General features: G+C 46.4%; 3 protein-coding genes across 3 annotated transcripts; 1 reads left to right on the top strand and 2 right to left on the bottom strand.

Moving 5' to 3' along the window:
- Positions 1-454: 454 nt before the first annotated feature.
- Positions 455-1834, bottom strand: LOC144738942 (E3 ubiquitin-protein ligase DDB_G0292642-like). The gene is given in 6 exon segments (XM_078621938.1): positions 455-706; positions 708-938; positions 1051-1224; positions 1340-1366; positions 1368-1441; positions 1756-1834. Coding segments are annotated over 6 exon segments (837 nt in total).
- A 581-nt stretch (positions 1835-2415) lies between these two features.
- OXA1L (OXA1L mitochondrial inner membrane insertase) lies at positions 2416-16704 on the top strand. The gene is made up of 15 exons (XM_078621937.1): positions 2416-2513; positions 5846-5967; positions 6404-6474; positions 6972-7048; positions 11254-11386; positions 12230-12364; positions 13617-13742; positions 13917-14073; positions 14164-14307; positions 14382-14467; positions 15121-15285; positions 15355-15459; positions 15866-16028; positions 16099-16179; positions 16589-16704. The coding sequence occupies exons 1-15, from the start codon at positions 2416-2418 to the stop codon at positions 16702-16704; spliced, it is 1779 nt and encodes a 592-aa protein (XP_078478063.1).
- A 715-nt stretch (positions 16705-17419) lies between these two features.
- On the bottom strand, positions 17420-22924 carry LOC144738940 (Y+L amino acid transporter 1-like). The gene is given in 10 exon segments (XM_078621936.1): positions 17420-17487; positions 17877-18060; positions 18148-18297; positions 18375-18471; positions 18538-18641; positions 19360-19483; positions 19774-19918; positions 20014-20139; positions 22500-22824; positions 22826-22924. Coding segments are annotated over 10 exon segments (1407 nt in total). The 5' UTR covers positions 22910-22924.
- Between the last annotated feature and the right edge of the window lie 3857 nt (positions 22925-26781).

Genomic DNA, 26781 nt, shown 5'->3' with positions numbered 1-26781 from the left:
ATTCACTCATGAAAAAATACATTCCAGTGGGTGGAGAATTTACTTGTGTTTGTGAAGCAGCAGCTGTTCATACATGTGATAGAAAAAATTCAAACAGACATTTCTTAACACTCAGCATCAATCAAGCGTCAATCAGTGATAGAAACTGTAAATTCAACAGCATACACTACAGAGTACATCAAGTTCATCTTTGTCTGCTGCTTCAATCGTCTTTTTAGGACTGTTTAGTTTGTTTTCTAGTAGAGGAGAACTGCAAAGTGCACATCACAAGCCCACAAGCACAAATATCCCAGTCTTCTTCCTCTTCCTCTTCGTCCTCTTCCTCCTCTTCGTCCTCTTCGTCCTCTTCGTCCTCTTCCTCCTCTTCGTCCTCTTCATCCTCTTCATCCTCTTCGTCCTCTTCCTCCTCTTCGTCCTCTTCGTCCTCTTCGTCCTCTTCGTCCTCTTCGTCCTCTTAGTCCTCTTCGTCCTCTTCATCCTCTGGATGTCTGCGCCACACTGGGACGGTGGTTTGTTTGGGAGCCACACCGTCGCTACAGGGAAGGAAGTAGGAGCTCGTCTCCAGGCACACGGGCGTCAGCTTCAGACACACGAAGCAGAACTCCACCTGGCAGCGTGGACATATGACGTTCTTACAGCCCATCGTGTCGTGCTCCACCCTCTGACCACAGGTGGGACAGGCCCTGATGGAGGGGGACTTCACCGGCGCCCTGCACCTGAAGGAGGGTGATGCTGCCGCAGTTCTTCAGGACCTCCAGGTCATGGTTGATGCAGCCATCGTTGTCACAGCGGTCGGAGCGTGGGACTTTACCTTTCCACGGCCTCATACACTGCCAGCAGAACAGGAAGTGTGTGTTCTTGTCTGCTCTGCAGATGGTGCAGCTCACACTGAGGTCGCTTAGGTCCGCCCTCTCCACATACGTCTTACACCCAGGACACTGTGGGAGGGAATCGACAGGCATCACTTTTCACTCTGACAGCTGGATGTTGCAGAGACATTTGTAGAGATGTGTGTGTGTGGGGGGGTGGCTCCATAACTGAGAGACACACTTCTCTGAAATCACAGTATTCGTTGGCGGCCATGCGAGCGAGGGTCTCTTCAAAGTACTTCATCTCTTCCGCTGTCAGCACGGCCAGCCTGCGCACTTCCTGATAGGACCACACGGTGTTACACCTGACCGTGGTGCCTTCCTTCAAAGCTGGACACTTAAATTCAAGGTGGCCCTGAAAGTCCAGGACAGATGACAATGGTACGCAGTGGTTTTTAATTTAGAACTTGGAACATAAGAGGGGTGACGATAATAATGATCCTTGTCTGATCAGAGATGGTGGAAAGTACCTGGTCCAGCAGGCTGCGGCACCACCCCGGTGAGAGTCTCTGGAGTGACGGCATGACCGCAGGACATCTCCGCTCTGAGACACTGGTCTCCATCCTCTGGAGCTGGGATCAAACAAGAATAAAGGACATTCAGCAACATCCATAGTTGTCAGTACAAACAGAAGATAACACATGTACATATGATGGAAATTATGTGTGAGTGAAAAAATAAACATCAAACGTTGAGGATAAAAAGCACATGTATCTGAGACACAAATGTGTAACAGTTTTTTAGATTATTTTTTAACTCATGTCACTGGTCTTCATCTGTACAAACACGATAACACTCTTGTTTCACTTTTGTTTTTTTCTTTGTCACTTATCTGTGCAAATGTTTCCTGAAGTAAATCATCTAATATCAGTGCAACACAACTTACGCATTGGATCCAGGTCATCTGGTCTCCTGACAAATTTCAGGGTGGTATCTCTGCGGTCGTATCTCTTCTCTGTGGACATCTTTCCTCAGACCAGCTCCACAAACCCTCTGTCTGTGCTCTGACAATCTGACAGAACTTTTCCCTGCGTCGAGTTGGATTTGACTTTCAGTTTCTAGCGACTGTTTGGAGCAGTCAGGTGGTTTCCACAGTACGTCTACGTAGGTTTGGAAAATACCTTTGCTGTGTTGTTTTCCTGTGACCTGTGGTCTGTTGGTGTGTCCTGACAGCCAGACAATGTTCTGTTTTGGTGGGTGGAGTTCTGAACATTTGTACTTTTACTCACTGTAACTGCAGTTTTATGAATAAAACAAAAATGATCATATTTCAACGTTTAGTGTCATGTACAATGACCAGGTCATTATTTGACATTTCTTTATACATTTACAGATGATCTGATTTCATGATAGAAACGACCAATTATCAACAGAGCAACATTATGTGAGATTATTCTGTTTTCTTTCTGTTTCTATTCACAAAAGTGAAAGTGTTGTTCTGTAACCGCCGTATTCATTTCAGCCTCAGAGTCCGGACGGCGCAGCAGCTGACACACAGATGGGGAAAATCCTCCAGGTGCTTGTTAAAGGTATACATGGAGATAACATGGTCATCGACCTGTGCAACACAGACGAGCAGATGCGGAACGTGACAGTTCTGCAGCTCAAGGAGAAAATACTAGAAAAGCATCCCTGGCAGCATCGGTAAGACAATTCACCAGAGTGTGACTTCCATCGTATGTTTGACACTGACGGACACATTTATGTAGATTTATGTAGATTAGATTCGATTTATTGAAGAAACTGGTTACAGTAGAAAGAGATTGTATGTCAGTACGACCAAAAAAAAACATGATGCTTTGGAAAAGTTGAACTTTCTTTACATAACCTTTTCATGATTGTGCTTCTCTTTTCGTCTTGCTTTGTGTGTGTGTGTGTGTGTGTGTGTGTGTGTGTGTGTGTGTGTGTGTGTGTGTGTGTGAGCAGAGAGCACTGATCACATTCGGCTGCTCTTCACAAACAAGCAGCTGACCGATACGTCCCATCTGTCTCAGTACGGCATCCAGCACATGTCTGTCATCATGCTGGTGATAAGGGTCCACGGAGGGGACCGCCATTGACGTCATCGTCGTCATCGTCATCCTTCCTCTTCCTCCTCGGTGGATTTACATCATGATGACAATGTTTGAGTCATTTTACATGTTTAATAAAAAGTATCATGCATCTTGAACATGGAGTATTAATTACAGGTGAAAACAAAAAGTAAATCGTACAAGGAAATAAAATGCAGACGCCAGTGCTGAACAGCCTAAAAACAGAAGAGGAGAAGGAAAGGAAACAAACAAAACATCCATTCAAATGGAATAAGATAAGTTCTATTCACACATGAAGCACAAACAGAATACAAAATGGGATTTAATGATTTTTATCACATATAATCCATAAAGAAATATCATATCATAGTATCATCCACGTCTATTCCCTGTTTGGACATGACAGGCTCTCTTGTTTTCAGTGTCTTCTCATAGGACAATCTGTACTTGTATCGTACTCTGACGTCATACCCAGCCACCACCAATCTCTTCTTCTCTTCTCAGCCCCCCATTTAAGAATCACCCATTAGTTTCCCTGTTGTCTTTGTGCCACACCTCCTCATATGGTTTTGCTGTTACCTGAAGAGAAAGTGAAAGTACCCAGAGAGGGACATGTTGGCCAGTCTTGACTTGTCACTGCGTGCAGACACATAATGGACGGCGCTTTGTCCAAAGGTACGTTGCTCCTTTGTGGATCGTCTGCCTTCTTTGGTCCTGGTACAGACACCTGTACACGACCCAGCCCGGAGACGCCCCGTCCTGGAGGAGTCCAGCAGGACGGTGTGGGCCGAGGAGAGGAGGCCGCACACACACAGATGAGGCCACACGTCCGTCCTCACTGTGAACAGGTGAGGAGTGAAGGCCCAGGACCGACGGACAGCTACGGTTCTTCACCAGGTCAGTTTCCCCCTATGGAGTCATACGGAACATTCTACCCAATTCTACCCACTGAGTGGGAATGTGATTCAAACTTGTTATTTTATCATTTGTTTCTTACTTTCCACGTATCTTATTAAGCAGCAATCCAGTATAAAGGGCTGTTACATCACATAGATAACTCATGTAGACAGAATAAATGACTTTAATGAAGAAATCAGGTTCACAAGTCTCATACAACACACATAAAAGAATCAATAATAACCTTGTCAAACTAACATTTAGGAAAATAGCATTTTACACCTGATAATTTGTACACAGTCCTTCCTCTCAGTCCTCAGGAGGAGTTCAGTGACTGTCGTAGAGATCATCAGTGTGTTTTAGTCCTTTTCTCTGACACCGTCTGTCAGTGTTGTTAACATTCCCCTATTTTTCCTCTCCTTCTGTGATCTGGTCTCTCAGCTGTAGATCCACTCTCTCTTTCAGACTGCTCAGAGGTCCGTGTAGACTCAAAGCGGATCTCTGCAAGTCTCATACGCGCAAAACTGTCACATTAGGACCGGACACATAACAGAAAAATGTAAACAACACCAAATGACCTTTCAAGGTTAAACTACGATGAGAGCTCTGATGACTGTGGACACTGAGTCCTCTCTGCTCCCAGACTCTGGAGTCTTTTCCAGACTGTGACATTCTTGCTTTGGAGCTGCCTGACCTTTCTTAACAATGTCCAGCTTTTCTTGAAAAGTCCATCTTGAAAATGTCTTGTATGGTGACAAAACAGCTATTAAATCAACTCAACTCTATTTTTTGCGCCTTCAACTCCAACAGGTGTCGTTTACTAGCTCTGGTTCACACCGTCTATGACTGTCCAATCAGAGGGAGGGAGTATGATGACGTCACCGTACACACCGTACACACCTCAACAGTCATGACCATGTAGGCTGATGTAGGCTGACGTTGTGGACTGCACGTTGTGGAAGTTGTGGACATTATGTTCCACTCCTGTTTGTTTGTTCTTGTGTCTTCTCATACTGAAATCAACACTGTTTTAATTTTATTTTTATTGGTGAGTGTAGTATTTGATTTTTGATCGCCTGCCTTCTCTGCAGGTCCTGGTGCAGAGAATGTCCGAGATGAACAGGGTGGTGTGGAGGACACAAAGGAGGCTGGAGACGTGGGTCCCGAGGGACATGAGGAGAGAGGGAGCAGACGCGTCACACGGGGGGAACTGTCCAAGGATCATGTGTGTCATTTCTCAGCTTTGATTTCAAGCTCAGTCTTTCGTGTCTGAATGTTGAAATAACTAACGAAAGCACGTTGACCTTAAAGGAGGAGACACATCTGGTTTTTGAACAGGACAAGAGTGAAAGCCCAGAATCTGTAATGAACATCTCTGATTCTCTTCGAGGTAAGTTGCAGCTGCATGAGCCCCTCGGTCGTTTCAACACATACGATCAGTGTTCTGTATCTATACTCTCCTCAACAGCCAGGAAATACCACGGCATGAGTGAAGGAGAGGATGCTGAAGACACAGTTCCTAAGGGACAAGGAGGGAGGGAGAGCAGAGACGTGGTTGTTGGACAGACTGATCCACATTCTGCCAAAAACCAGGGCCCTGATGAGCAAACGATGAGTGACGATGAAGAGGGCACGAAGGGAAACGCACTGACCAATGATGACCCTCGTGCAAAAAGTGTCTCTTCTGAAACATATTCAAAGGAGAGAGCAGAGGACGGTTACAATGACGTCACACAGTGGAAACCACGTCAGGACACGAGAGGAAGTCCCACACTGATTTGGAGCAGCCGTCCATTTGATGGTTCTGGAGGTAAGTTGCTCCTCAGCGGTCGCTGTGTCATTCTGTCAACACACGTGATCATTGTTCACCTCTCAACAGGCAGGAAATACAACGGCTTGAGAAACCAGGGAGCCACATGTTACCTGAACAGTGTGCTGCAGGTGCTGTACATGACCACAGAGTTCAGAGAGGCAGTGGAAAGGTTTGTCACAAAGCGCGTCTCAACTGCACACAGAAGTTGCATACTGTGCCTTTATTTCCTTCAGACATGCGTCTGGAAACGAGGAAACCGAGTGCATCGATCGACAGCTTCAAACGCTGTTCGACAAGCTGGAGTCGTGTACCGCTGACACCTGGGACATCACCAGGAGGCTGGGCCTCACAAGAGGTACCATGGGTCCACGGGTGCATCCTGGAAACCGTCAGAATGGGAATTATTTTATCTATCAGGAGGGAAAGTAGCTAGAATGAGGTTAGAATGAATGTGTTTGTGCGGCTCTGTCTAATCACTGAAACCCTCTAAGTTGTCGTTCCCGTGCATGTAGTTGATGCATGCTTTCAGAGTAAGAACGCCACAGTCCTTCAGCTTCCTTCTGAAGGTTTGTACTGTGAGTTTCTTTGCGTAACAAGACAAAATATGGGCAAAACATGGTCAAAAACGACTGTGCTCGCGGGTTCTTTAGCTGCACAAAAAACAAAAAAAACAAAAAACAAAACCAAAGCGCGCACTGACGGCTCTAACAAAATGTATGAAATAATTTATGAATAAAATCTATGTGTGCACATTGAACAGCTTCAAATTAAAGGAGCTTTTCTCCTTTCAGTGTATGAACAACAGGATGCTGCCGAATACTTTGAGAAGATTTTAAGTCTCTGCAGCGCCGCTGCATCTCAGGTAACTACACTGTGAAATCCAGCAACAGCTGGAGGCTCGAAGTTCATCTTTCCTCCATGTTGACCTGCAGGTTTTCCAGGGAACGTTGGCGCACGTGAACCAGTGCCGGGGGTGTTGGACAGAGACAAGCACTGAGGGGCCATTTTGGCATCTTCCTATTGCGTTAGTGACACTGGGGAGTCACGATAGCGTTCGTGACTTCAGTGTGGTAAGGACGTGAAAGCGTGGGCCAGGAGACAGAACACACACCTGTGTCTTTCTCCTCTGGCTTCTACCGTTAAACTATGATATGACATGAGTGTGTTTCTCAGGTGGAAGGCATCAGGGATTTGTTTCACACAGCACTTGTTGGCGGTGAAAACCAGATGTACTGCGACCGCTGTGACGCCAAGTGTGACGCCTCTATCGTGAGTGATGTCTCTGCACAGTAACTCGTATGGTATGGTATGATGGTACAACTTCATGGGGACGTGTGTTTTGTTTCTGTTTTTTTCCAGAAAACTGTGATGACACGCCATCCAGATGTTTTGATGCTGCTGCTGAAGAGGTTTGAGTTTGACTACGAGGACATGGAGTACGTAAAAATCAACTGCTCCGTGAATGTTCCCCACACTCTACACATTCCACAGGTATATTTCATGACATTACCTCACATGCGCTGAATTTCATTTTGCTGATGCTGATGTCCATGAACCCACGACCGAGCAGGGTCCCACGTATAAAACGTATGCGTTTGTGGAGCATTCTGGAAGCCTGAGGGCTGGACATTACACTGCAAAAATCAAGTCCCAGGATGATGACAGATGGTACATATTTGACGACGCCTGTGTGACAGAGGTGAGGCCGCTCATCACTAGTTACACTAGTTACACCGTTTTTCTTTGGGTTCTAAATGTGTTTGATCTTTGAAGGCCCCAAGAACAACCCTTCAGTGATAAACACACCACAAAGTAAGTGTGTGCCTGAATTAGCCCCAGTTTTTTACAAAGGAGGATACTCATGTACAATCTGTCCCATTAGATCCTACCAGGCTTATCTTCCTGTTTTACAGAAGAGAGAGAGGTAAGGTGTTGTTGTGTTTTATGGTTCTTGTGTCATTATTCTTATCATATGTGAGCAGATCCTATGATGACATTGCAGTTCTTGGTGCAGATACACAGACCAGCACAGAGACGTCCACTCACGGAGGAATCCAGCTGGGCGTCACTGAGCAACATGAGGATGAACGTGGAAATATCCACGATGAACATGGTGGTGTGGAGGAAGCAGAAGAGGCTGGAGGCAGTGTTCCTGTGCTTTTTGTCAGACACCAGGGATATGATGAGAAACTGGTGACTGATGATGAGGACAGGAAGGGGAAAGATGCAAGAAGTGGCTCTACGATTGCAGAGGACCTGCCAATGCATGCTTGGAGCAGATTTGAGGGAGAGACTCTCAGGAACAAGAACAGAGACGATGATTGGCTGCAAAAACATGTTCACCAAAATGCCAAATATTGGTACTATGTAGACCATCTGGAAAAGATGACAGCTGAACAAAACCATGAACCTGTTAAGGACATTAATGTAAATAAGTGGTCAGAAATGGATCTCAGAAGTGACAAGGAAAGAAAGGGAACTTCACAAGAGACTTTATCAGAAGCTGTTTCACACATCAGCCTGAACGAGTCAACAAATAGGTGCAGCAAAAGGTTGAGCTCATGTATAGAAGAACAAAATGAGGCAACTGTGAAGGATCCACTTGTTAAAAGACTGAGAAATGAAACAGAAAAGTAAGAAAAAATGGCAGGAAGGGACAAAACGTCCATGTGATCCAGTTCTTTTAAAGAATCTACTGCTGAAAAGAGAAATTCAGAATGTTTCATATTATCTTCAGTTTGATCTTGACTATACATCCAATGAAGACCATGAACACACATTTTCAAACCTTTACATGTATAATTGATACTAAAAAGTAATTGTTTTGCTTGGTGTTTTTAATGTTACTAATCTATACTGGATTGGAGAAAAACAACTAAAACCACAGAGATCGGCGCCATGGTACAACTCAGAGAAACACGAATTGAAACAAATATCGCACCGACTAGAGCGAAAATGGCGCTCCGAGAGGAGCACCGTGCCACATGGAAGGACAGTCTCAGGGTGTACAAAAAGGCTCTTTGAACTGAAGAAAATAAACACAACCACAGGTTTCTCTTTAGCACCGTAGCCAGGCTGAGTCCCATTGACTTTATGAACGTTTTTAATGATAAAATACTTACAATTAGAAACACAATCAGCCAACTCACTCCCCCCTTCAACTGTGGCCCATTCCTAAGTACAACAAATACAGACACTACAGATAAAAAAATGAGTATTTAATCCTTAAATACTCTCTCCCCTATAAATCTCCCTGATCTTCAATGATCTTCTCTTCAAAACCAACTACCTGCATACTAGATCCCGTCCCTACCAAGCTCCTCAAAGACAGTCTTCCATTAACTGGCAACTTCCTTCTAGGCACACTCAATGCATCATTAACGACAGGCTACGTACCACAATCATTCAAATTAGCCGTTATGAAACCCCTCCTTAAGAAATTAACACTTGACACTAGTATCTTAGCTAATTAAAGACCAATATCAATACCTTCCCTTTCTTTCAAATATTTTAAATACTTTTTAAATATGAACAGCTTATTTGAAAATCATCAGTCAGGATTCAGGGCACACCACAGCACAGAGACAGCCCTGGTAAAAGTCACCAACGACCTTCTGACAGCTTCAGATAGAGGCCTTGTCTCTGTCCTTTTAGATCTCAGTGCTGCCTTTGACACCATTGACCATCACATTTTACTACACAGATTGGAACACTTAATTGGAATTAGAGGATCAGCACTTGACTGGTTCAGGTCATATTTATCAGACCGGTTTCAATTTGTGACAATTAATCACGAAAGCTCCATGCACACCAACGTCTGTCATGGAGTACCTCAGGGGTCTGTGCTAGGACCATTATTATTCACTCTGTATACACTCCCCTTAGGCGACGTGATTAGGAAACACAAATAGATTTCCACTTTTATGCAGATGACACACAAGTCTACTTGTCTATCAAACCAAATGAAACTAATCAATTAGCTAAACTCCAGGCCTGTTTCAAAGACATAAAGACCTGGATGACAACTAACTTCCTGCTGTTGAACTCAGACAAAACCGAGGTAATTGTAGTTGGCCCCAAACACCCAAACACCCCAAACACACTTACAGATCATATCATTTCCCTAGATGGTTTTGCCTTGGCCTCCACCACCACAGTAAAAACCTAGGTGTTATATTCGATCAGGACCTGTCCTTTAACTCTTACATTAAACATACCACAATAACAGCATTCTTCCATCTGCGGAATATCTCTAAAATCAGACACTTCCTGTCCCGTAACGATGCTGAAAAGCTGATCCATGCTTTTGTAACTTGTAGGTTAGACTACTGCAATTCCTTACTGTCAGGTTCCCCTAACAACTCCCTGAAGCCCCTGCAGCTGGTACAAAACGCTGCTGCTCGTGTCCTGACAGGAACCCGAAAAAGGGACCACATATCCTCTGTACTAGCCTCTTTACATTGGCTCCCAGTTAAATACAGAATAGATTTCAAAATTCTTCTCCTTACCTTTAAAGCCCTGAATGGTCAGGGTCCCTCATACCTCAAAAATCTCATAGTACCTTATCATCCAAATAGACCATTACGCTCCAAAAATGTAGAACTGCTTGTTGTACCCAGAATTTCCAAAACCACAGTGGGTGGCAGAGCATTCAGCTATCAGGCTCCCATCCTTTGGAACCACCTTCCACTTTGGGTCCGGGGGGCTGACACACTTTCTTTATTTAAGAATAGACTTAAGACTTTCCTGTTTGACAAAGCTTATAGTTAGGGCTGGCTCAGGGCTCAGGGTCAACTTAAACCAGCCCTTGAACCAGCCCTTAGTTATGCTGCCATAGCTCAAGACTGCCAGGGGAACTCATTGTTCTATAAACATCTGCAGCATGTACCTAACCCCTTTTTTCTGTCTGAGTTCTGGTGCCATCCAACCTGCACTGCCCGCCACCCAACCTGGAGAACTGCTTGACCGGCTGATGCTACACGACACACCCACCCCCAGCGCCATAATCTACTGAACTGCCTCCTCGTCCTCCCCATCTCCAAAGTTTCTCCAGCTGACATCTCCCCCCGGGCAGACATGGACTAAAAACACTGTTGGACTCTGAACTGCCTCATGTGCATTCTTGGACCTTTTAGACATCACAAGCTGACTCACTGTTTGTTTGTTTGTTTATGTGCTCATTGTCTGTGCATGCAACGCCTATGTCTGGTCTGTCTGTCCCAGGGAGGGGGATCCCTCTTTCTGAGGTTTCTGCCTCTTTTTCCCCTGTTATAAAGGTTTTTTGGGCAGTTTTTCCTCACCCTCCTGATTGAGGGTTTAGGACAGAGGGTGGAGCAATGTGCGGACTGTAAAGTCCATCGAGACAATTGTAAATTGTGATGTTGGGTTATAGAAATAAATTGAATTGAATTGTATTATTAGGTTGATTATGACTGAAAATCTATTCAGTATTTAAAAATTAAGCTGTTGACGTCCAATGTATCCTGTGGTCTGAAAATGTGTTTGCCTTCTTATTTCATTACTTACATTTATGCATGAAGTCTATCTTCAACCCTAGAAACTGTAAATATAGAAACTTATCCACCTGACGAAAACGGAGCGAACGCCTAATTTGTCTTTTGTCTCTTGTCGGCTTCCGTAGCGGAGAACAACTTCCTGTCAACATGGCGGCCATCAGGAGTGGAATGACTCCGGCTTGTTTGGTCCGATGTCTCCTCAAACAGACTGGAAAACCAAACAGGGGCAGTTTCTCTGTTTCGGACATTTGGAACCAGGTACGTGTCACTCAAAGGTTGACTTCTGTTACCTTGTTCTTCTTCTGACGTGAAGAGACAAACGGTGGTGTCCGCCTGCTAACCTGTTAGCCAGCCTGCGAACGGCGTGACTTTGACAGCAACTTCCGCTGCAGAAACTGGCATTTCTTCTGATGATGATCTCGCAAACAGTGCAACAGAGGCAACTCATACGTTTAACTAAATGTCGCTAACAACCAGCTTGATAGTTTTGGCATGACGGAAATAAATCATGACGTCACTCCGAAGGCTCGTAAGGCTCAGTTAGCAAGGTGACATTAAACATTGTGTTTTAAATCGAATCCCCAAATACATTCATACAGTACTAGACAGCCCGATCATTTTATCTCTTTTGTGTAAAACCAACAAGGCCAGTTTTACCTCACGTATCGTAGTGCACAGATATTTAAGATACATTTGTCATCACATCTAATTCATGAAAACGTTTAAAATTTGTTGTTTGTTTTATGTGGATGGATGCTTTATTTTGCGTTTATACTTTGTTGTGTCTTCCTAGATTGAGGGTCTGTTGTATAAACCTCTCCTGTCACATTTATTTTATTATCTTGAATATAAATGTTACTTTTTTAGTGTGCTAAGTAATTGTATTTTATTTTAAAATAAATACAATTAAAGGGCACTGGTCGTTAAACAACGTTTGAACAGGAAGTGTCTTCCCAGGTTTGAACTTGAAGCTGGTGTGAGGTTTACCCCAGTTACCCAGTTTACTTAACTGACAACTGTTAGAGTTTATGGTAGGAGTTTTGGTTTTCAGGTTGGTTGTATTGGTGAACACCCGTCTGATTCCCTCCTACTCCCGAGCAGAGGCTGCTCCAGAGGGCTGGTCTGCACACACTGTTGGACTGCCCCCGTCGCGCCACCAGAACTGTGCTGGGCCGCAGACAGACTGGGACGTTGCTGGGGGTGAACGCTGTGGCAGTCAGACACAACAGCTCACAGGTGAGTGGACGGGAGCGGGCGAGTCCTCCGATGGTCAGTGTCCTGAACTACTACTACTCTACCTGTGCAGGATCTGGTACCTGCAGAGGAGTGACTGTATCCTCAGCCTCTGACTGTATCTTCAAGATTCAAGATCCAAAAATCTTGAATCTCTTGTCATTCAACTAGACAAGAAAATCGTGTTAAAGCTGAAAAGCTGTTAAAGCTCTCCAGCTCTGTTGTGTTTTGTTGATGTAGACATAAAGATATTTTGACCAACTGCCAAACCAGTCAGGTTTTGTGCAAGTATAGTGAGCAGGTTAAGACATCACATTGAAATCTTAATAGAGAAAGGAGGATGTTATCATTGTGATTGTAGAAGTGCAGTAGTCGGTGTGTCCGCTAGGGCACGCTGTAGTCTTGCTGCGGTGTAATTGTATTAAAACTGAGATGGCTCAACTTAGCTTTATTTCTCTAGCACATTTGACACATTCAAGCAGTGAAAACAATGAAAACAGAATAACATTTAACAGTAAGTAACAGTACTAAAACAAATATCTAAAACAAATATCAATAAAAAACAATACATCAGACAACAGCAGGAAAACAAACAATGAAAAGCAGTAAAAATAGTAGGACATGTCTAAAACAGTTCAGTGTTTTATTACTAGTAGTATTATTATATACTCATAATAAACATGGTTGTTTACTGACTACTACTCTGCATTGTATTTTACAGACTTTTACGACTGTACAACACTGTCCATGTCCGACAACCTTGTTTTCTGTTTCTGTTTCACACTGACTGAACCTTGTTTTGATTTCATCTTTCATCTTGTATTGTCTTTTTTCCACATTGTACCAGCAGCAGCAGCGCTCCCATTTCATTGTACAACTCTGTATATAATTCTGGTTTTGATGAACTTTCCTGAACTGACGATGAGCGTAAATCCTAACATTCATTCATTCACTCATCTCCTACCGTTGCTCTGGTTACGGGTGTCGGTTGTGCTGGAGGTGATGCCAGCTGTAAACGAGTGAATGTCAGGGTACACCAGCTCAGCTTCCCACGGACCACTTCACGTCAGCATGCTTTTGGAGGTGGGAGGAGAGAACCCACCAGGGACCTATGTGCTAACCACTGTGCCACCGTGTCGCCCTAAATCTTAGTGCACTTAATAGAAGGTGAAAGGTGTACCAGTAGTGACAGTCGTTCATGTTGTTAAAGACTGTCGTTGCCCTGATGTGTCTCTGACTGAGCGGCTGATTCCAGATTCCACCTGACGCTGGATTGATGGACGTTTCCCGGAGCGGTCCTCTGGTGGAGACCTCCCCGGTCCTGCTTCCTGCTGACCCCACCCCCACGTTAGCAGAGCCAGTCCCTGAGCAGGTGGCTGAGAACACATTTGAGTGGATTTACTGGAGTCTGCCATGACGTTCTGTCTTGACCCGTGTTCTGTTTGCGTTCCTTCAGATACCAGTTGACGCTGTTTCCTTGGCAGCACCCGTCACTCCTCCCCCAGTGTCTGCTGACTTCACCCCTGTCCTATCACAGTCAGTCTCGGGTGACGCTGCCCCCATCGCAGCGGACGTGTTCCAAGCCGTTGTGTCAGAACCCCGTTTATCAGAGCTGGGGCTGGCTGCTCACACCCCTGTGGGCCTGATTCAGAACCTACTGGAGTTCATGCACATGGATGTGGGTTTGCCCTGGTGGGGAGCCATTGTTGTTGGTAAGAGCTGCAGGTGACCTGAAGAGTGGTGGTCAGAAGAATGTCCTCTCTCATCTCGGTGCCCCCGTTGTGTTTTTGTCCCTCACACAGGAACAGTTCTGGCCCGTTTGGCCGTGTTCCCCGTCATCGTGAAGGGCCAGAGGGAGGCGGCCAAACTCAACAACGTCATGCCTGAGATGAGCAAACTCACCACCAGAATGACTGAAGCCAAACAGAGTGGAAACAAATTTGAATGTGAACTTTCCTTCGTTGTGTTTCTCTGATCAGATGTATCGACCTGGTCTCAAACACAGTTTTTGATTTTCCAGTTGCGAAAGCCTACACCGATCTCAACTTGTTCCAGAAGAAGCACGACGTCAATCCTCTCCGTGGCTTCTTGGTTCCTCTGGCCCAGGTCACTGCTCACATTCCTTCTGCTCATTCAGAACTTGTCAGCAGTGATATTTGGAGTTTAGTTAGTTCAGTTGAAACAATGGAAAGAACTTGTCAGCAGCTCACAGCGTTATCAGTCAGTAGCACCTTCCTTCATTCTGATTGGTCCTTGAGACCAAAGCAACGTTTACACGCTGGGCTTTGTTTCTAAAATCTGATGATGTCATCAGCACTGGACTCAATAACATGAATGCAGCTGTAAACGTTCTCCATCTTGAACATCAGTATTCTTTCATTCCATGTAGTAAGTAATAGTAAGTATTAGTCAAAATATGACACTAAGATGATCAGAGGTCTGTACCACGAAGTGAGATACGTTCAGAGTTAACCCTGGGTTTTCAAGACCTGTCTCCATGGTAACTCACTCTGAACGACTGCTCTGCTCCAGAGCAGGGTAACTGTCAGGATTGAATCAGATCCTGCGAACAGCGCCACCCACTGGCCAATCAGAATGTGATTTAAAGTTTGTTTTTCTTTTTTAGAACTCTTGCATCTGTTCTTCATAAAATCACAGTTGTTGTTGTACACGTGTGAAAATTAGACTGTTACAATGTGTAAGAAGAAAAAAAACTTATGACCCATTTTCATCTGGTTGGTGTCTCCCCTCTCCCCCAGGCACCAGTCTTCATCTCCTTCTTCATCGCCCTGAGGAAGATGGCCTACCTCCCGGTGCCCAGTATGCAGACAGGAGGCGCGCTGTGGTTTGTGGATCTGACGGCGGCGGATCCTTTCTACATCCTGCCTTTGGCCGTCACAGGAACCATGTTCTTCATCCTGGAGGTGAGACGCCTTCACCGGAACAAGCCCACTCCATGAGCTTCTCGCTAAGTGTTCGTTCCCACATTTCAGCTGGGTGCCGAGTCCGGTGTGGACAACCCCAATCTACGCGCCATGAAGACTGTGTTCAGGATCATGCCCTTCATCATCCTCCCTCTCACCATCAACTTCCCCACGGTCAGTCTGGCCCCCTCTCCCTCCGAGGATCGTCGATCCATGTGTTAGAGATTGGTGGACGAAGCCTCGGGAAGGTTTGGAGGCTTCATTCACTGAAACAGGCTCCAAAGCCACTTAGCCCTCCAGTGACACCTAGTGGTCAAACTAAGCAGGAGCCGGCTGTTCCTACTGGAAACATGGTTCAGATTGAGTTTTGTGCTGTGAAGTGAGTGTTCTAGAATGTGATGTATGAAGCTCTATCAGTCACATGACCATGGAGATTGGAAACAAGCCCCCACACACCGTTTGAACCGTCTGTGTCAGTGAAACAGGCTTCGTCCCTCAGTGTCAAAGATCTCGTGTGTATTAGCTGTTTGTTTCTTCATCGTCTTCAAGTCGTGAAACCCTTTTTCCAAACAACCCTCAGGCTGTTTTTACCTACTGGTTGACCTCCAACTGCTTCTCCTTGGGTCAAGTTGCTCTGCTGAGGCACCCGTTGATCAGAGATAAGCTGAAGATCCCAGAGAGGATCAAACACCCGGCTGCAGCCCTGCCTCAGAACGACGGCTTCATCGCCAGCATGAAGAAGGGTCAGTGGGACAACGTGAGGGTTGGCTGGCGTGTCTCTTGACTTTATGACTGACTCTGGATTCTCTTCAGGTTGGAAGAACGCTCAGCTGGCTCAGCAGCTGGAGGAGAGGGAAAAAAGGATCAAGAATCACCTGGACCTGGCTGCTAAAGGTCAGAACCACCACGTCAACTGAGCTGACTGGCACCGGTGCTAAATAACATGTCTGAAGAAAGGTCTCAGCAGATGATCTGTAGCGTGTTCCACCGTGGTCGGGGTGAATACATACACACACAATGTAGTCACAACGTGTTACACTGACAACGTCAAACAGATGTCAGCAATAACAACAACTGGACAACTGTCTGTCTGAACTTGTTTGGAGTCGACCGGTGGGATGCTGGAGGAAAGACAAACATGGCGCAGGGACGTGACAGCAGCGGAGACGCCGACACATGAACGCATCAACTCATGATCCATTTCTGATTCAACCACCGATGAGCCCTGACATGAATCGTCACCCCCGGGTGTCCATCTGTAGTGTTGTGCACACGTGTTCAGTCCTCTTGTCTGTGTGTGCAGGGCCACTGAGGCAGACCTTTACCCACAATCCTCTGCAGCAGACCCCTCCAGTGTCTGCCGTTTCTGCTAAAGACAAAGGGGACAAGGTGAGGCCGTGGAGGGACACTGTGGGCTAGGAGGGCTTGATGAGTCGTGTACATATTATGGGATGGATTCTAATTAAAAACGAAATGAAAATCTGCCTCTCCCGCCCCAGTTGGATGTGTGTTGTCATTGTGCAGCGTTTACGTAGACAAGAATGGAAGAAGTCGTCGATGGTCTCCACAAATAGTTTTATTATAAATACGTGCTCAGCTCAACTGTCTCGAATGCTTTGACAAGTTCGAGACACGGACGGTTGAGAACAAACATGTTAATTTGTGTAAAAAATAGCTCTCCGCTAACCCCCCCAGCTGACAGTACAAAAACCTTTCATCCTTTTCTTTTGTCATTTGTGCAAACAATGTTAGCAACACTGTGTCAGCAGTGCTTTCAGTTTAAAGATGTCCTCCGTCCAACCTACTTTATCAGTTGTAATGAAGGAGAATAAAGAATCTCACAGGTTGGGTGACACAGAACCTCTGACTAGTCACACATCTTTGTCTGCTGATGGTGCAGTTCTTTAACATAAACGGGTGTTGGTGTGTTCTCTGAAGCACCAACAAGCACCGGGGAGTGATCATGTATGTATTAATAATATCACCAGAGTCGTCAGGGGTCAACTCAGACCCCCAGTTGGTCCATCGGCCCCTCGTGGCAGCAGCCACCAGCCCTGTGTGAGTTCACACTGAGAGACGGAGCCGCTGGTGTTTGGGAGTCGGTCTTTGGTGCGGCGAAAAAGAAAAAAAAACTCTACTCGGCTTTGTCCATTTCAGTTAGGACAGAGAAGCACACCTTCTGGATGAGCACGCCGGACTTAGCTGAGGAGAAGAATGGAGACAACGATTAGAGGATCTGTGGGAGGTGATGTGAGAGCTGCAAACACAAGGGGGCGACATTGTTGTAATCAAACATGTACATAATGAAAATAGAGGTTCATAAAGAAATGGAAAATACTAATCAGCACAACGCAAAATAGATATTCTAACAATTTCTAATTGAATTTACTCAAGGGGGAGGGAGTGAGTAGAAGTAAAGCCCCCCCCACACACACACACTCATCCGTCTATGATCACTGGAGTTCGCTGACTGTCTTCTTTGTGTTCTTCTCTATACGTTCACTGAACATCTCACATCATCAGCTATGAAAGCAAAGTAGCAAGAACGGAGAAAAAGGTCGACAGACGGGACAATCCTTCATCCATCTCACCGATGGCGCTCCGCAGCCACAGCGGCCTCTTGTGAGCCGGAGTGTAGCAGCACAGGAAGTACACGGGCACCCCGGACAGGGCGATGCCGATGCCGATCAGGGAGTTGACGGTGTCACTGTAGAGCGGCACCACCACCAGGAAGATGGTGAGGAGACAAAATATGATGGGGTAGACCAGGCTGAGCTGAGGATGGAAGAGGGCTGGCGGTTACGTCGACAACCGAATCATCTCTCATGGTTCCTCCAAGCATGTTAGGGACTGAAAACCGACCTTTAGCGGCCTCTTCCTGTCCGGCTGCTTCCAGCGCAGATAGAGTTGTCCCAGGATGGACAGTCCCACAAAGAACCAGTAGCTGAAGCTGTAGTAGTTGATCAGTCTGAAGACATCTTCCACACACAGGTATATCAGAGCCATGATGCCCTGCAGAGACGCACACGAGCAGGTCAGACGTGACACAGGACGGGGGCTGGGACTGAAGATGGTGAGGGTGGACTGACGTTGAAGAGCAGGGCGGGGATGGGGGTGTAGCGGTGGACGTGGATCATGCACAGGTAGTCGGGCAGGTGACCCTCTCTGGAGCCCACGAAGAACAGCCTTCAGGGACAGAAGCCGTGAGGTGGATGGACGTGGGGGACAAGGAGCGGAGGTGGAGACACTCACCTGGAGGACGCCAGGATGGAGGCGTTCAGCCCTCCGAAGCAGGAAAGAGCCACGGCGAAAGGAATCGTCCAGTTCATCACACCGAACACCTGGTCGGCAAATGTCTGGAGGGAGGGGGGCGCAGCGTGTTCACCACAAGCTCTACTTGAACCACATGGTCTATTTCTAGGAGCCATGTTTTCCATAAGGAACGATACGAGGAAAATTCAGAATGAGGATAAGGACACGTACGTAGGGATACAGTAAACCCCAACCATCTTTACTGGACTAGTACACTGAACAGTAACGATTAAACCTCCGTCAAGAAATCAGGATTTTGTCTGAACTGAATGAAATAAAAATATTTTCATTGAAATAACAGAATATAACATATGAGGAGGAAAAATACCCAACCGTGAGGGCAAGCTATTCCTTGAATGATTCCCTTTTTTTAAAAAGGCAAATTCTTTTCATTTTACTCATGGGGAGGGGTCACAGTGGGTCCCTGGGGTCTGGTACCTACATATACGTGCAGATACAGAGTAATTCAAGTGAGTATTTAGTCCCAGCTGAACCATCTCCTCGGTCTCATGACCCCCCCCTCTTATCCCCGTCATTACTCTCACCAGCATCTCTTCATAGTTCTATCTTATGTAGGAAAGTCTCTGCTGTAACGATTCTCTTCCGGTATGTTCTGCACGGCTCATGGATCCGGGGGTGATTTGGGTCAAGTATTTCTCCACATTCATCGTCAACTGGACCATTTTTACCATAAGTTTATCGCACATACTCTTCTTGCGATGACAATAAAAAGATGATTTATCGTGCAGCCCGACAACTTACCACGGCAACGGCGTCACTGTCCAAGATGGCGTTCATGGGGAGGATGGTGTAGTAGGCCACGTTGGTCAGAATGTAGATGACCGTCACGATGGGCATGGAGATGGCGATGGCCAGCGGCAGGTTCCTGTCAGCAGCCAACAGCAGAGGGAGGCAGACGAGGTGAGTGTGTGTGTGTGTGTCACTCAATCTGCCTGGGAACTCAGCGTGAGGCTCATGATCTCATCACATGAGGTGTTAGTCAAAGTCTCACACGGGGTGGCGAGAACCTTCTGACATTCTTTGACTCTCACTACATTCCTTCTCCTGCCACATGCTGATTTTTGGCACCGTTGAGCAGTTTGCCGAGTTGAAATCACAGAACACGCCCGAGGAGGAGGAGGGACCCTATGGGTGGCCCTTCACCCCACCGCTCACCTCTCGGGGTTCTTGATCTCCTCCGTGACAAAGTTGAGCGTGTCCCAGCCGGAGTAGGAGAACAGGGCTGAGTACAGGGCCAGAGCGATGTCTCCTGGGTCTTGGGAGGAGCCGTCGAAGAGGCCTTCAAAGTTCTGAGTGTGACCTGTGAGACACCCCCCCACAATCATAAGTAAGAATGGAGCTTACTGACCCACATACCCGTCAGGAAATGTTCACGGAGCGAACGTGTGTCTGCACCCTGTCCGATCTTCACCAGGCCCGTGATGATGACGGCGATGAGAGCGATGACTTTGGCATAGGTGAAGAAGTCCTGGACCCGGGTGCCCCACTTCACGTAGGCGCAGTTCACAAAGGTCAGCAAACCTGCGGAGGACGGGGGACAGCAGACACAACCACATCTCAGCGCTGACCTCAGTCGGTGAGCTGAGGGCTCGTTTCCGTCTCAGAGGATTCCCCGCTGAAGGAAGTGGTGCTGCTGACTCAAGCAGACTGTGTGTTGTTTTTCATGCGAGGAAACAGCTGAGAACAGCACATACACCCTCACACACACACACACACACACACACACAAGGGCCTGCAGGTACAGTGGAGGGGGAGTGAAAAGGTGACACAGTTTGCTGATGTTTCTGTTAACGCTCTGGACCCGTCTGACCTTGAACAAACTGCTTCTAAATCATTCCTGTCTGTTATTGTGACAAACAGGAAGTAGATTGGAAGAATCCAACGTTTCTAAATACTTTGCCTCTTTCACTTGTGGAGTCGGTGACCACATCTACCCCCCCCCCCCCCCGTTTTCCCCCTGTTGACTCAGAGACACCTCGACGGTCTTGACAACATGTTAACCATTGTTCCCTGTGGCTTATCGCCCTCCGTCCTCTTATCAGCACATGAGTCGGCCTTGTTCATAAACGTGCAGATAGTGGACGGTCACTGGTTTGAAACATGGCCGCTGTTCCTGTCAAACGAAGTTTGTCTCCATGACGACGTGGACGCGATGGAAGCAGGAATACATCAAAATCCTTTTGTTTCCCACTTTCAGCTCCGGATCACAACACGATCGTCTTCCTCCCCATTGATCATAACAAGTCCGTACTCAGCAGCAGGGACGTCTGGTCAAACCCCCACACCCCCGACGCCCACGTGTAGAGGTGGAGGTGAAGAGCAACCAGAGAGGCTCTGCCACACAGACGTGGAGGTGCGGTGTGTTGACAGTGAAAGCGGAGCTGTTTGCGAGGTGTGAGAGCGGCTGGTGGCGGAGGAGGAGGTCACATGTGGGGGGGGGGGACGCAGCCAGACACCGACGTCCACACTGTCTCATTTCTAATCCAAATGTTTCTCTCTAATTACAAACAAACGTCTTCACCCTATCACCTGAAAAAGGGACTTGTTTTTCAACAATCTTCACTTGTTTCAACAACTTTTACATCAACACAGTAGATGAATCTGCCGGTGGAGCCGCTGTTCATTCATTGTCCTGTTTCAAGCAAAAATGATCTTGCTCTTTTCTTTGTCCTTTTATTTCAACTGATAATTTGCTTGAAACAAGCGAAAAGTGTCTTAAAAACAAGCTCCCTTTTCAGGTGATGTGAAGTGTAAAGAGATTTCACACCTTGAAATGACACATGTTGACTAGGAATCAAAATATTCTTGTTATCTTATTAAGACGTGGACTTTTTGTCGCAGGACAAAAGCGTTTCCATTCTGTCACAGGTTCTTTTAGGGGATCAGAACTGAAACAGACGTTGGTTTTCTTTGAATTATCTGATGAATCTGTGACATTATTCCCCACTGGGAGAGGCGTCCCGAACCAGCTTCAGGTTGTTCAACAGTTTTCAAACACCCAGGAAGTGTGTTTATCTCCATGTGAGTCCTGTGCTGAGCTGTCAGCGGCCGTGAGCCGGTCAGAGTCTGACTTCAGGGAGGACTTTACCTCGTCTATCAGTCCTCCGAGTCATGCTGCTTATCGCTGTGTGCACACCTTTCAGGTGGGAGGATGAAGGAAACCACGGAGGAGCATCTGTTGGAGCTGAACAAAGCTGCGTCGGTCTTCTTGTCCCTGCTGGGCTGGGCTCCCAGCCTGTGGTTGCTCAGTGAGCAGTTTGGTGAATTTTCTTGTTAGTGGAGATGAATGGACTTTGTCAGCTTTGCTCTTTCTCCGTGCCATTGTTGCTGTGGTTACTGCAGCAACCGGAGCTGCATTCATCCACAAAGTTCACCTCTGCATTCTGTCAGTGCTCACGTGTGCTGACGTTTCTTCCTGCGTCTCTGACGTTGAGGAACAACGTCTCTGTCGTGTCTTCTGGTTCCTTCTCCTTCTCCTGCAGCCGTGGCATCATGACTTTCACTTCCCCGTTTATAAACCTCTACTCACTTCCTCTTTTTTGACATCGTCTCATTTCTAGCTATAAAATCTCCTTACACCATCACCTGATGAAAATGAACATGTTTCACTCGTTTCAAGCAAATCTTCACTTGAAATAAACAGAAAAAAATGCAAGTGGAGCAAGATATTTTTTTGCAAAGCAAGAACCCTTGATCCACCGGCAGATTTTTTAAACTTTTTAAAGTTAAATTTGCTTGAAACAAGTGACGATTGTATAAAAACAGGTGTAAAGAGAAGTTAGATGTACTGATTGGAAACGAGACAGATTTTTGAATGTTTGCAGGGTGGCAGCCATCATTTGTGATGTCTCTCACACACACACCAGAGAGAGTGCACTTACATATGCATGCAGCAGCCAGCAGCCTGTTGGCCAGGTACGGGGCGATACACGTGGGGAAGACTGGCTGCACCATGTAGTTGGAGAAGGTGATGGCGATGACGGCCTGGCTGGTCGGCTCGATGATCAGCAGGGACGTCCACAGCCGGATGAAGGCCATGAACCCGCCGAAGGCCTCCAGGATGTAGGCGTAGGACGCCCCGGACTTGGTGATGGTGGTGCCCAGCTCGGCATAGCAAAGGGCCCCGAACACAGAGAAGATCCCTCCGATGGTCCAGACCACCAGCGACAGCCCGTAGGAGGCGCTGTGGATGAGGACGCCCTTGGGGGGAGACGAAGATCCCCGAGCCGATCATATTGCCCACGATCAGGCAAACGCCGTTGAGGAGGGAGATCTCCTTCTTGAGCTTCATGGACTCCTGGGAGCCTTCAGACGTCGGGGGGGGCGCCGTTTGGTGCCTCCTCCGTAGGAGCAGGACCGTAGGACGCCATGACTGACTCTTCACCGAGTCCAGAGGAGATTTCAGGCACCAAAAACAAGATTTGTTGGTTTTTTTTCTGGCCTCGACTTCAACGTCTCCTCCAGCTATCTGTACTCATCTCCTGCCATCTGTGGACACAAAGGGGCATACCAGTGATGCTGTTACCATGGAGACGTTGGCCATGTAGCATATACCTGCCACATACATACTGTATACATGTACATGTCCAAGGTGATGGCGCGGGAACAAACATGCAACAATTCACCACGGAGCAGTCTGATGGATCAGACGCCCGGAGGCCTTTTAACGCTGAGTGTATTTACAGAGAGGGATGGGGGGGGGGGGGGGCAAACAGGCCGCATGCCTGAAAACGATGGCTCCTCATTAGTAACCGTACGTCTTACACACCCACACGTCCATCACACACAGCTGCAGAGTGTCAGCACGCTGACTGCTCACGTGTTTTCCAAAGTTCACTGTCCTGTCAGCTGACGATGCTGTGGGAGGTGGGAGGGGTCCACGTCGAAGCCACAGCAAACGGGAATGAAATCAAGTGTCACAAATCTTCCACTCACACACAACGTATCTGCATCTGCCTGCTGGCTTTGTCGTGGTGATGTGATCTTCTTTAGTTTGTGTCAAAACTATGTCAGTTGGTCCAGTAGATTCAGGCCCAGATGCATTTGGAGAAGACCAGAACGAGACTGACACAGTCGGCTGGTTCGTCGACAGCCGGTCGCCGACTCTAACCGGGTGATACGGTGGAGATAAGAGACCAAAAGAGCTTGAAATGTTGAAATACCTCAGATCAGCAGCGGATCAGCAGCACGTGGGTTCACGGAGGCGACTGCAGAGGAGGAGGACAGCGGATTGAGTGTCTGTGCATGTGATCAAATGTGAGAAGAGCGAGTGCAAGGTCCAAACACTGCTGATAAGTGGCTCTGCAGGACGTACTCAAGGTTACATCCTGGATCCCCCCAGGACAGCAGCTGGGTGTTAGTCAGCACATCTCCTCTGTGCACAGTGATCACACGTCCAGCTCTGATTAAACACATCACACTCCTCCTGTTTGACACGTCCACCGCACAATTGATTCCCGGAGATGTGCTGACCAGGCAGCATGAGGAAGCAGGTTAATGAATAATACTGTTTGATGGGGACTCACCTCCTTCAGCTTCAGGCTGAAAACGTGTCTCTGCTCCCGCTCCGGCTCTCGCCAGCCGTCATGTTGTTCTCTGCAGCGCTGCGACCTCTTCCTGTGCCTTTACACGTCTGTTTCCTCCTCTGTTCTTCACCTCAGCTGATGAGCTGCAGGCTTTTATGGACTTGTGGCTTCTAGAACCAAGGAAACACAAACGGGGGAGGGAGGGGCAGGGAGGGAGGAGGGAGGGGCGCATTGTGTTTCCTGAGTGGTCTAATAATTCAATTATCTCCTGTTTAATCGTTCTGGAATCACTAACAGTCCCCTTTGACGTGTTAATGGCCGTTAACGTTCAAATACAATCAGAGTGTTGTCAGTCACACCACACCGTCTGTTCATCCATGTTCTTATTTTATAGAGATAACATCTGGTGGGTACATTAAGTGGTGGAGTGAACATTTTGAAAAAAACAAAGCAAAGTTTCAGAGGTGAAGAAGCTTCTCGGATGAGTGACGAAACATCTTCAGGCAAACTACAGTAACCTGTGAATGAACCCAGCAAGGAAGCAAAGATTAGTGAAAGACAAAGAAAAGCATGTCTGTAGAGTATAAACCGTTAAAAAAAATACAAAATATATCTGAATCAACAGATATACAATCTATTGTCGTAAATATAGATGTTTAGCATTTATAAATAGTACACACACACCTGCAGTAGCATTTCACCAGAAGCAGAGGGCAGCATTTTGAATGAACACACACACGGCCACTTCACTGCATTGTGATTCCATTATAAAAAACATTAAAAGTAAAACTTGTATAAAAGTTTAAAAAGTAAAAACATTCATATAACAATAGAATTCATTATAATATGAAAAATGACATAAGTCAGTTAATTAATATCATTTCTCCAATAAAGGCAACATCAGCTACAATATAGAAATAGTGGTAAATTATTAAAAATGATTAGTGGTGTCAGTAGAGCGCCCTCTTGTGGAAAAAACACGTCCCAGCATCCACAGTGTTTAAAAGAAGTTTATTTGCAGGTTTTTGTGATTTAACTCGAATGAAGATGAAGTTCTCTTTAAACAGAAACTACATCAGAGAACTCAGTCACCGACAGAAAACCAGTTTGGACATTCCATCACTGGTTGTTTGTCTGAATGTATTTCAGTCTGCTGAATGTGTGGAATACCTATTTTTCCTCCTTAACAAATAACTGATAGTTGCCGTACATTCAAACCGTTTGAGAAAGAAGATGTAATCTCACGTACTCTGCGTGTGAATGCCGTGACGACAGCTTTAATGAGAAGCAGTTGACTTTGTGGCAACAAGCTCTTTGTCTTTGAAAAGCCTGCTGATTCTTCATTAACATCATACATATGACGTGACCTTTAACCCTTCCAAAACCCAGCTGCTGATTAATGTCAGCAGCTGAGTGACGCTTTCTGATGAGTGACAAACGGATATGATCAAAGCTGACAACTGACTCCCTTTTTTTAATTGTTTCACTAAGTTAAGTATAAAATAACTTTTTGGGGGATTGATACATGTCGCTTGTCGCTCTCCAGCGCATGTGGACAAACTTCTCACACATGGCTCCTTTCAGTCCCTTTGTCTCACTCTCTGCCCTGGGCATTCTTTTCCTTGGTTACCCGTCGTCATGGTTTCAAGAGCCCCTGTAGACTTAAAACTGGAAGGATTAAAGGCGGCCATTTTGGGGACAGCTGGGCCAGGTTGGTCCCTGTTGCCCCCCGTCCTGCTCCCAGTCACTCTGGGGGGAAGAGGGGCGGCATTGTGTGAGGATTAGCGCTTCCTGTGTGTCAGCTCATTACATGGGGTGGACGGGGGAGTGTCGGGGTGAGAAAGAGTGAGGGAGAGAAATGAAAGAGAAAATGAAAGAGAGTGTGTATGAAAGAGAGTATAACACAGAGAGGGGGACAGGGGGGGCTCTCTACAGCTGCGTCCTCAATCACACTAATACAAGCTCTGATTATACTTTTCACACAGACACACACACACACACACACACACACACACACACACACAGAGTACTGGTGAACTGAAACATATTAAAAGACATTGAGGGCAAAAAAAAAAAAAAAAAAAGCAGACAGACAGACAGACAGACAGACAGCCCAGCGATTCAAACAAAGAACCCCCCGATCCAGGCACACAGAGAGGTGGAACAAAAACAGAGAAACAGTGTAAATGCAGGCACACAGTCACACAAACAGATGAATGAACTCACAGATGAAACCTTCAGCAGCAGAACACCCCACCCCACCCCACCCACCCCCCCAGCTGAGACTGGAAAACAAACAGGTCACCTCTTCATATCACCATTGGTTTTATTTTTTATACATCACATGGGAACCATGGGAACATGTTTTGTGTCATTGCTACAAAAAAGGTTACAAAGGACAAAGTAAAGCACAACACATACTACGGTGGGCTACAAGGAATGTGAGTGCAGACAATTTCTGCATGAGCAGACAAACTCTCAAAGTGCTTTGAGAGAAAGAAAAGAGGCATCCTTGGTGTTTCTGTAAGAGTCTAGTGTAAACTGTCGACTACACTAAGGAGAGAAACATCTACGGTCATCAATAGGTGAAAGGAAATTTGCCGCTAGCGACGTTTATAGCTAAGCTAGCTCAGGTCTG

This window comes from Lampetra planeri, unplaced genomic scaffold (genome assembly GCF_965212315.1).
Source record: "Lampetra planeri unplaced genomic scaffold, kcLamPlan1.2.h2 scaffold_1235, whole genome shotgun sequence".
NCBI classification, from domain to species: Eukaryota; Metazoa; Chordata; class Hyperoartia; order Petromyzontiformes; family Petromyzontidae; genus Lampetra; species Lampetra planeri.
Note: the sequence above shows the minus strand (reverse complement) of the source record. Positions and strands in the feature narration are given on the sequence as shown.

Coding starts and splice junctions, on each gene's coding strand:
- OXA1L (XM_078621937.1), top strand. CDS start 2,416: ATGGTCATCGACCTGTGCAACACAGACGAGCAGATGCGGAACGTGACA. Junction 5,968..6,403: donor GAGGCTGGGCCTCACAAGAG/GTACCATGGGTC, acceptor TTCTCCTTTCAG/TGTATGAACAACAGGATGCT. Junction 11,387..12,229: donor TTTCGGACATTTGGAACCAG/GTACGTGTCACT, acceptor ACTCCCGAGCAG/AGGCTGCTCCAGAGGGCTGG.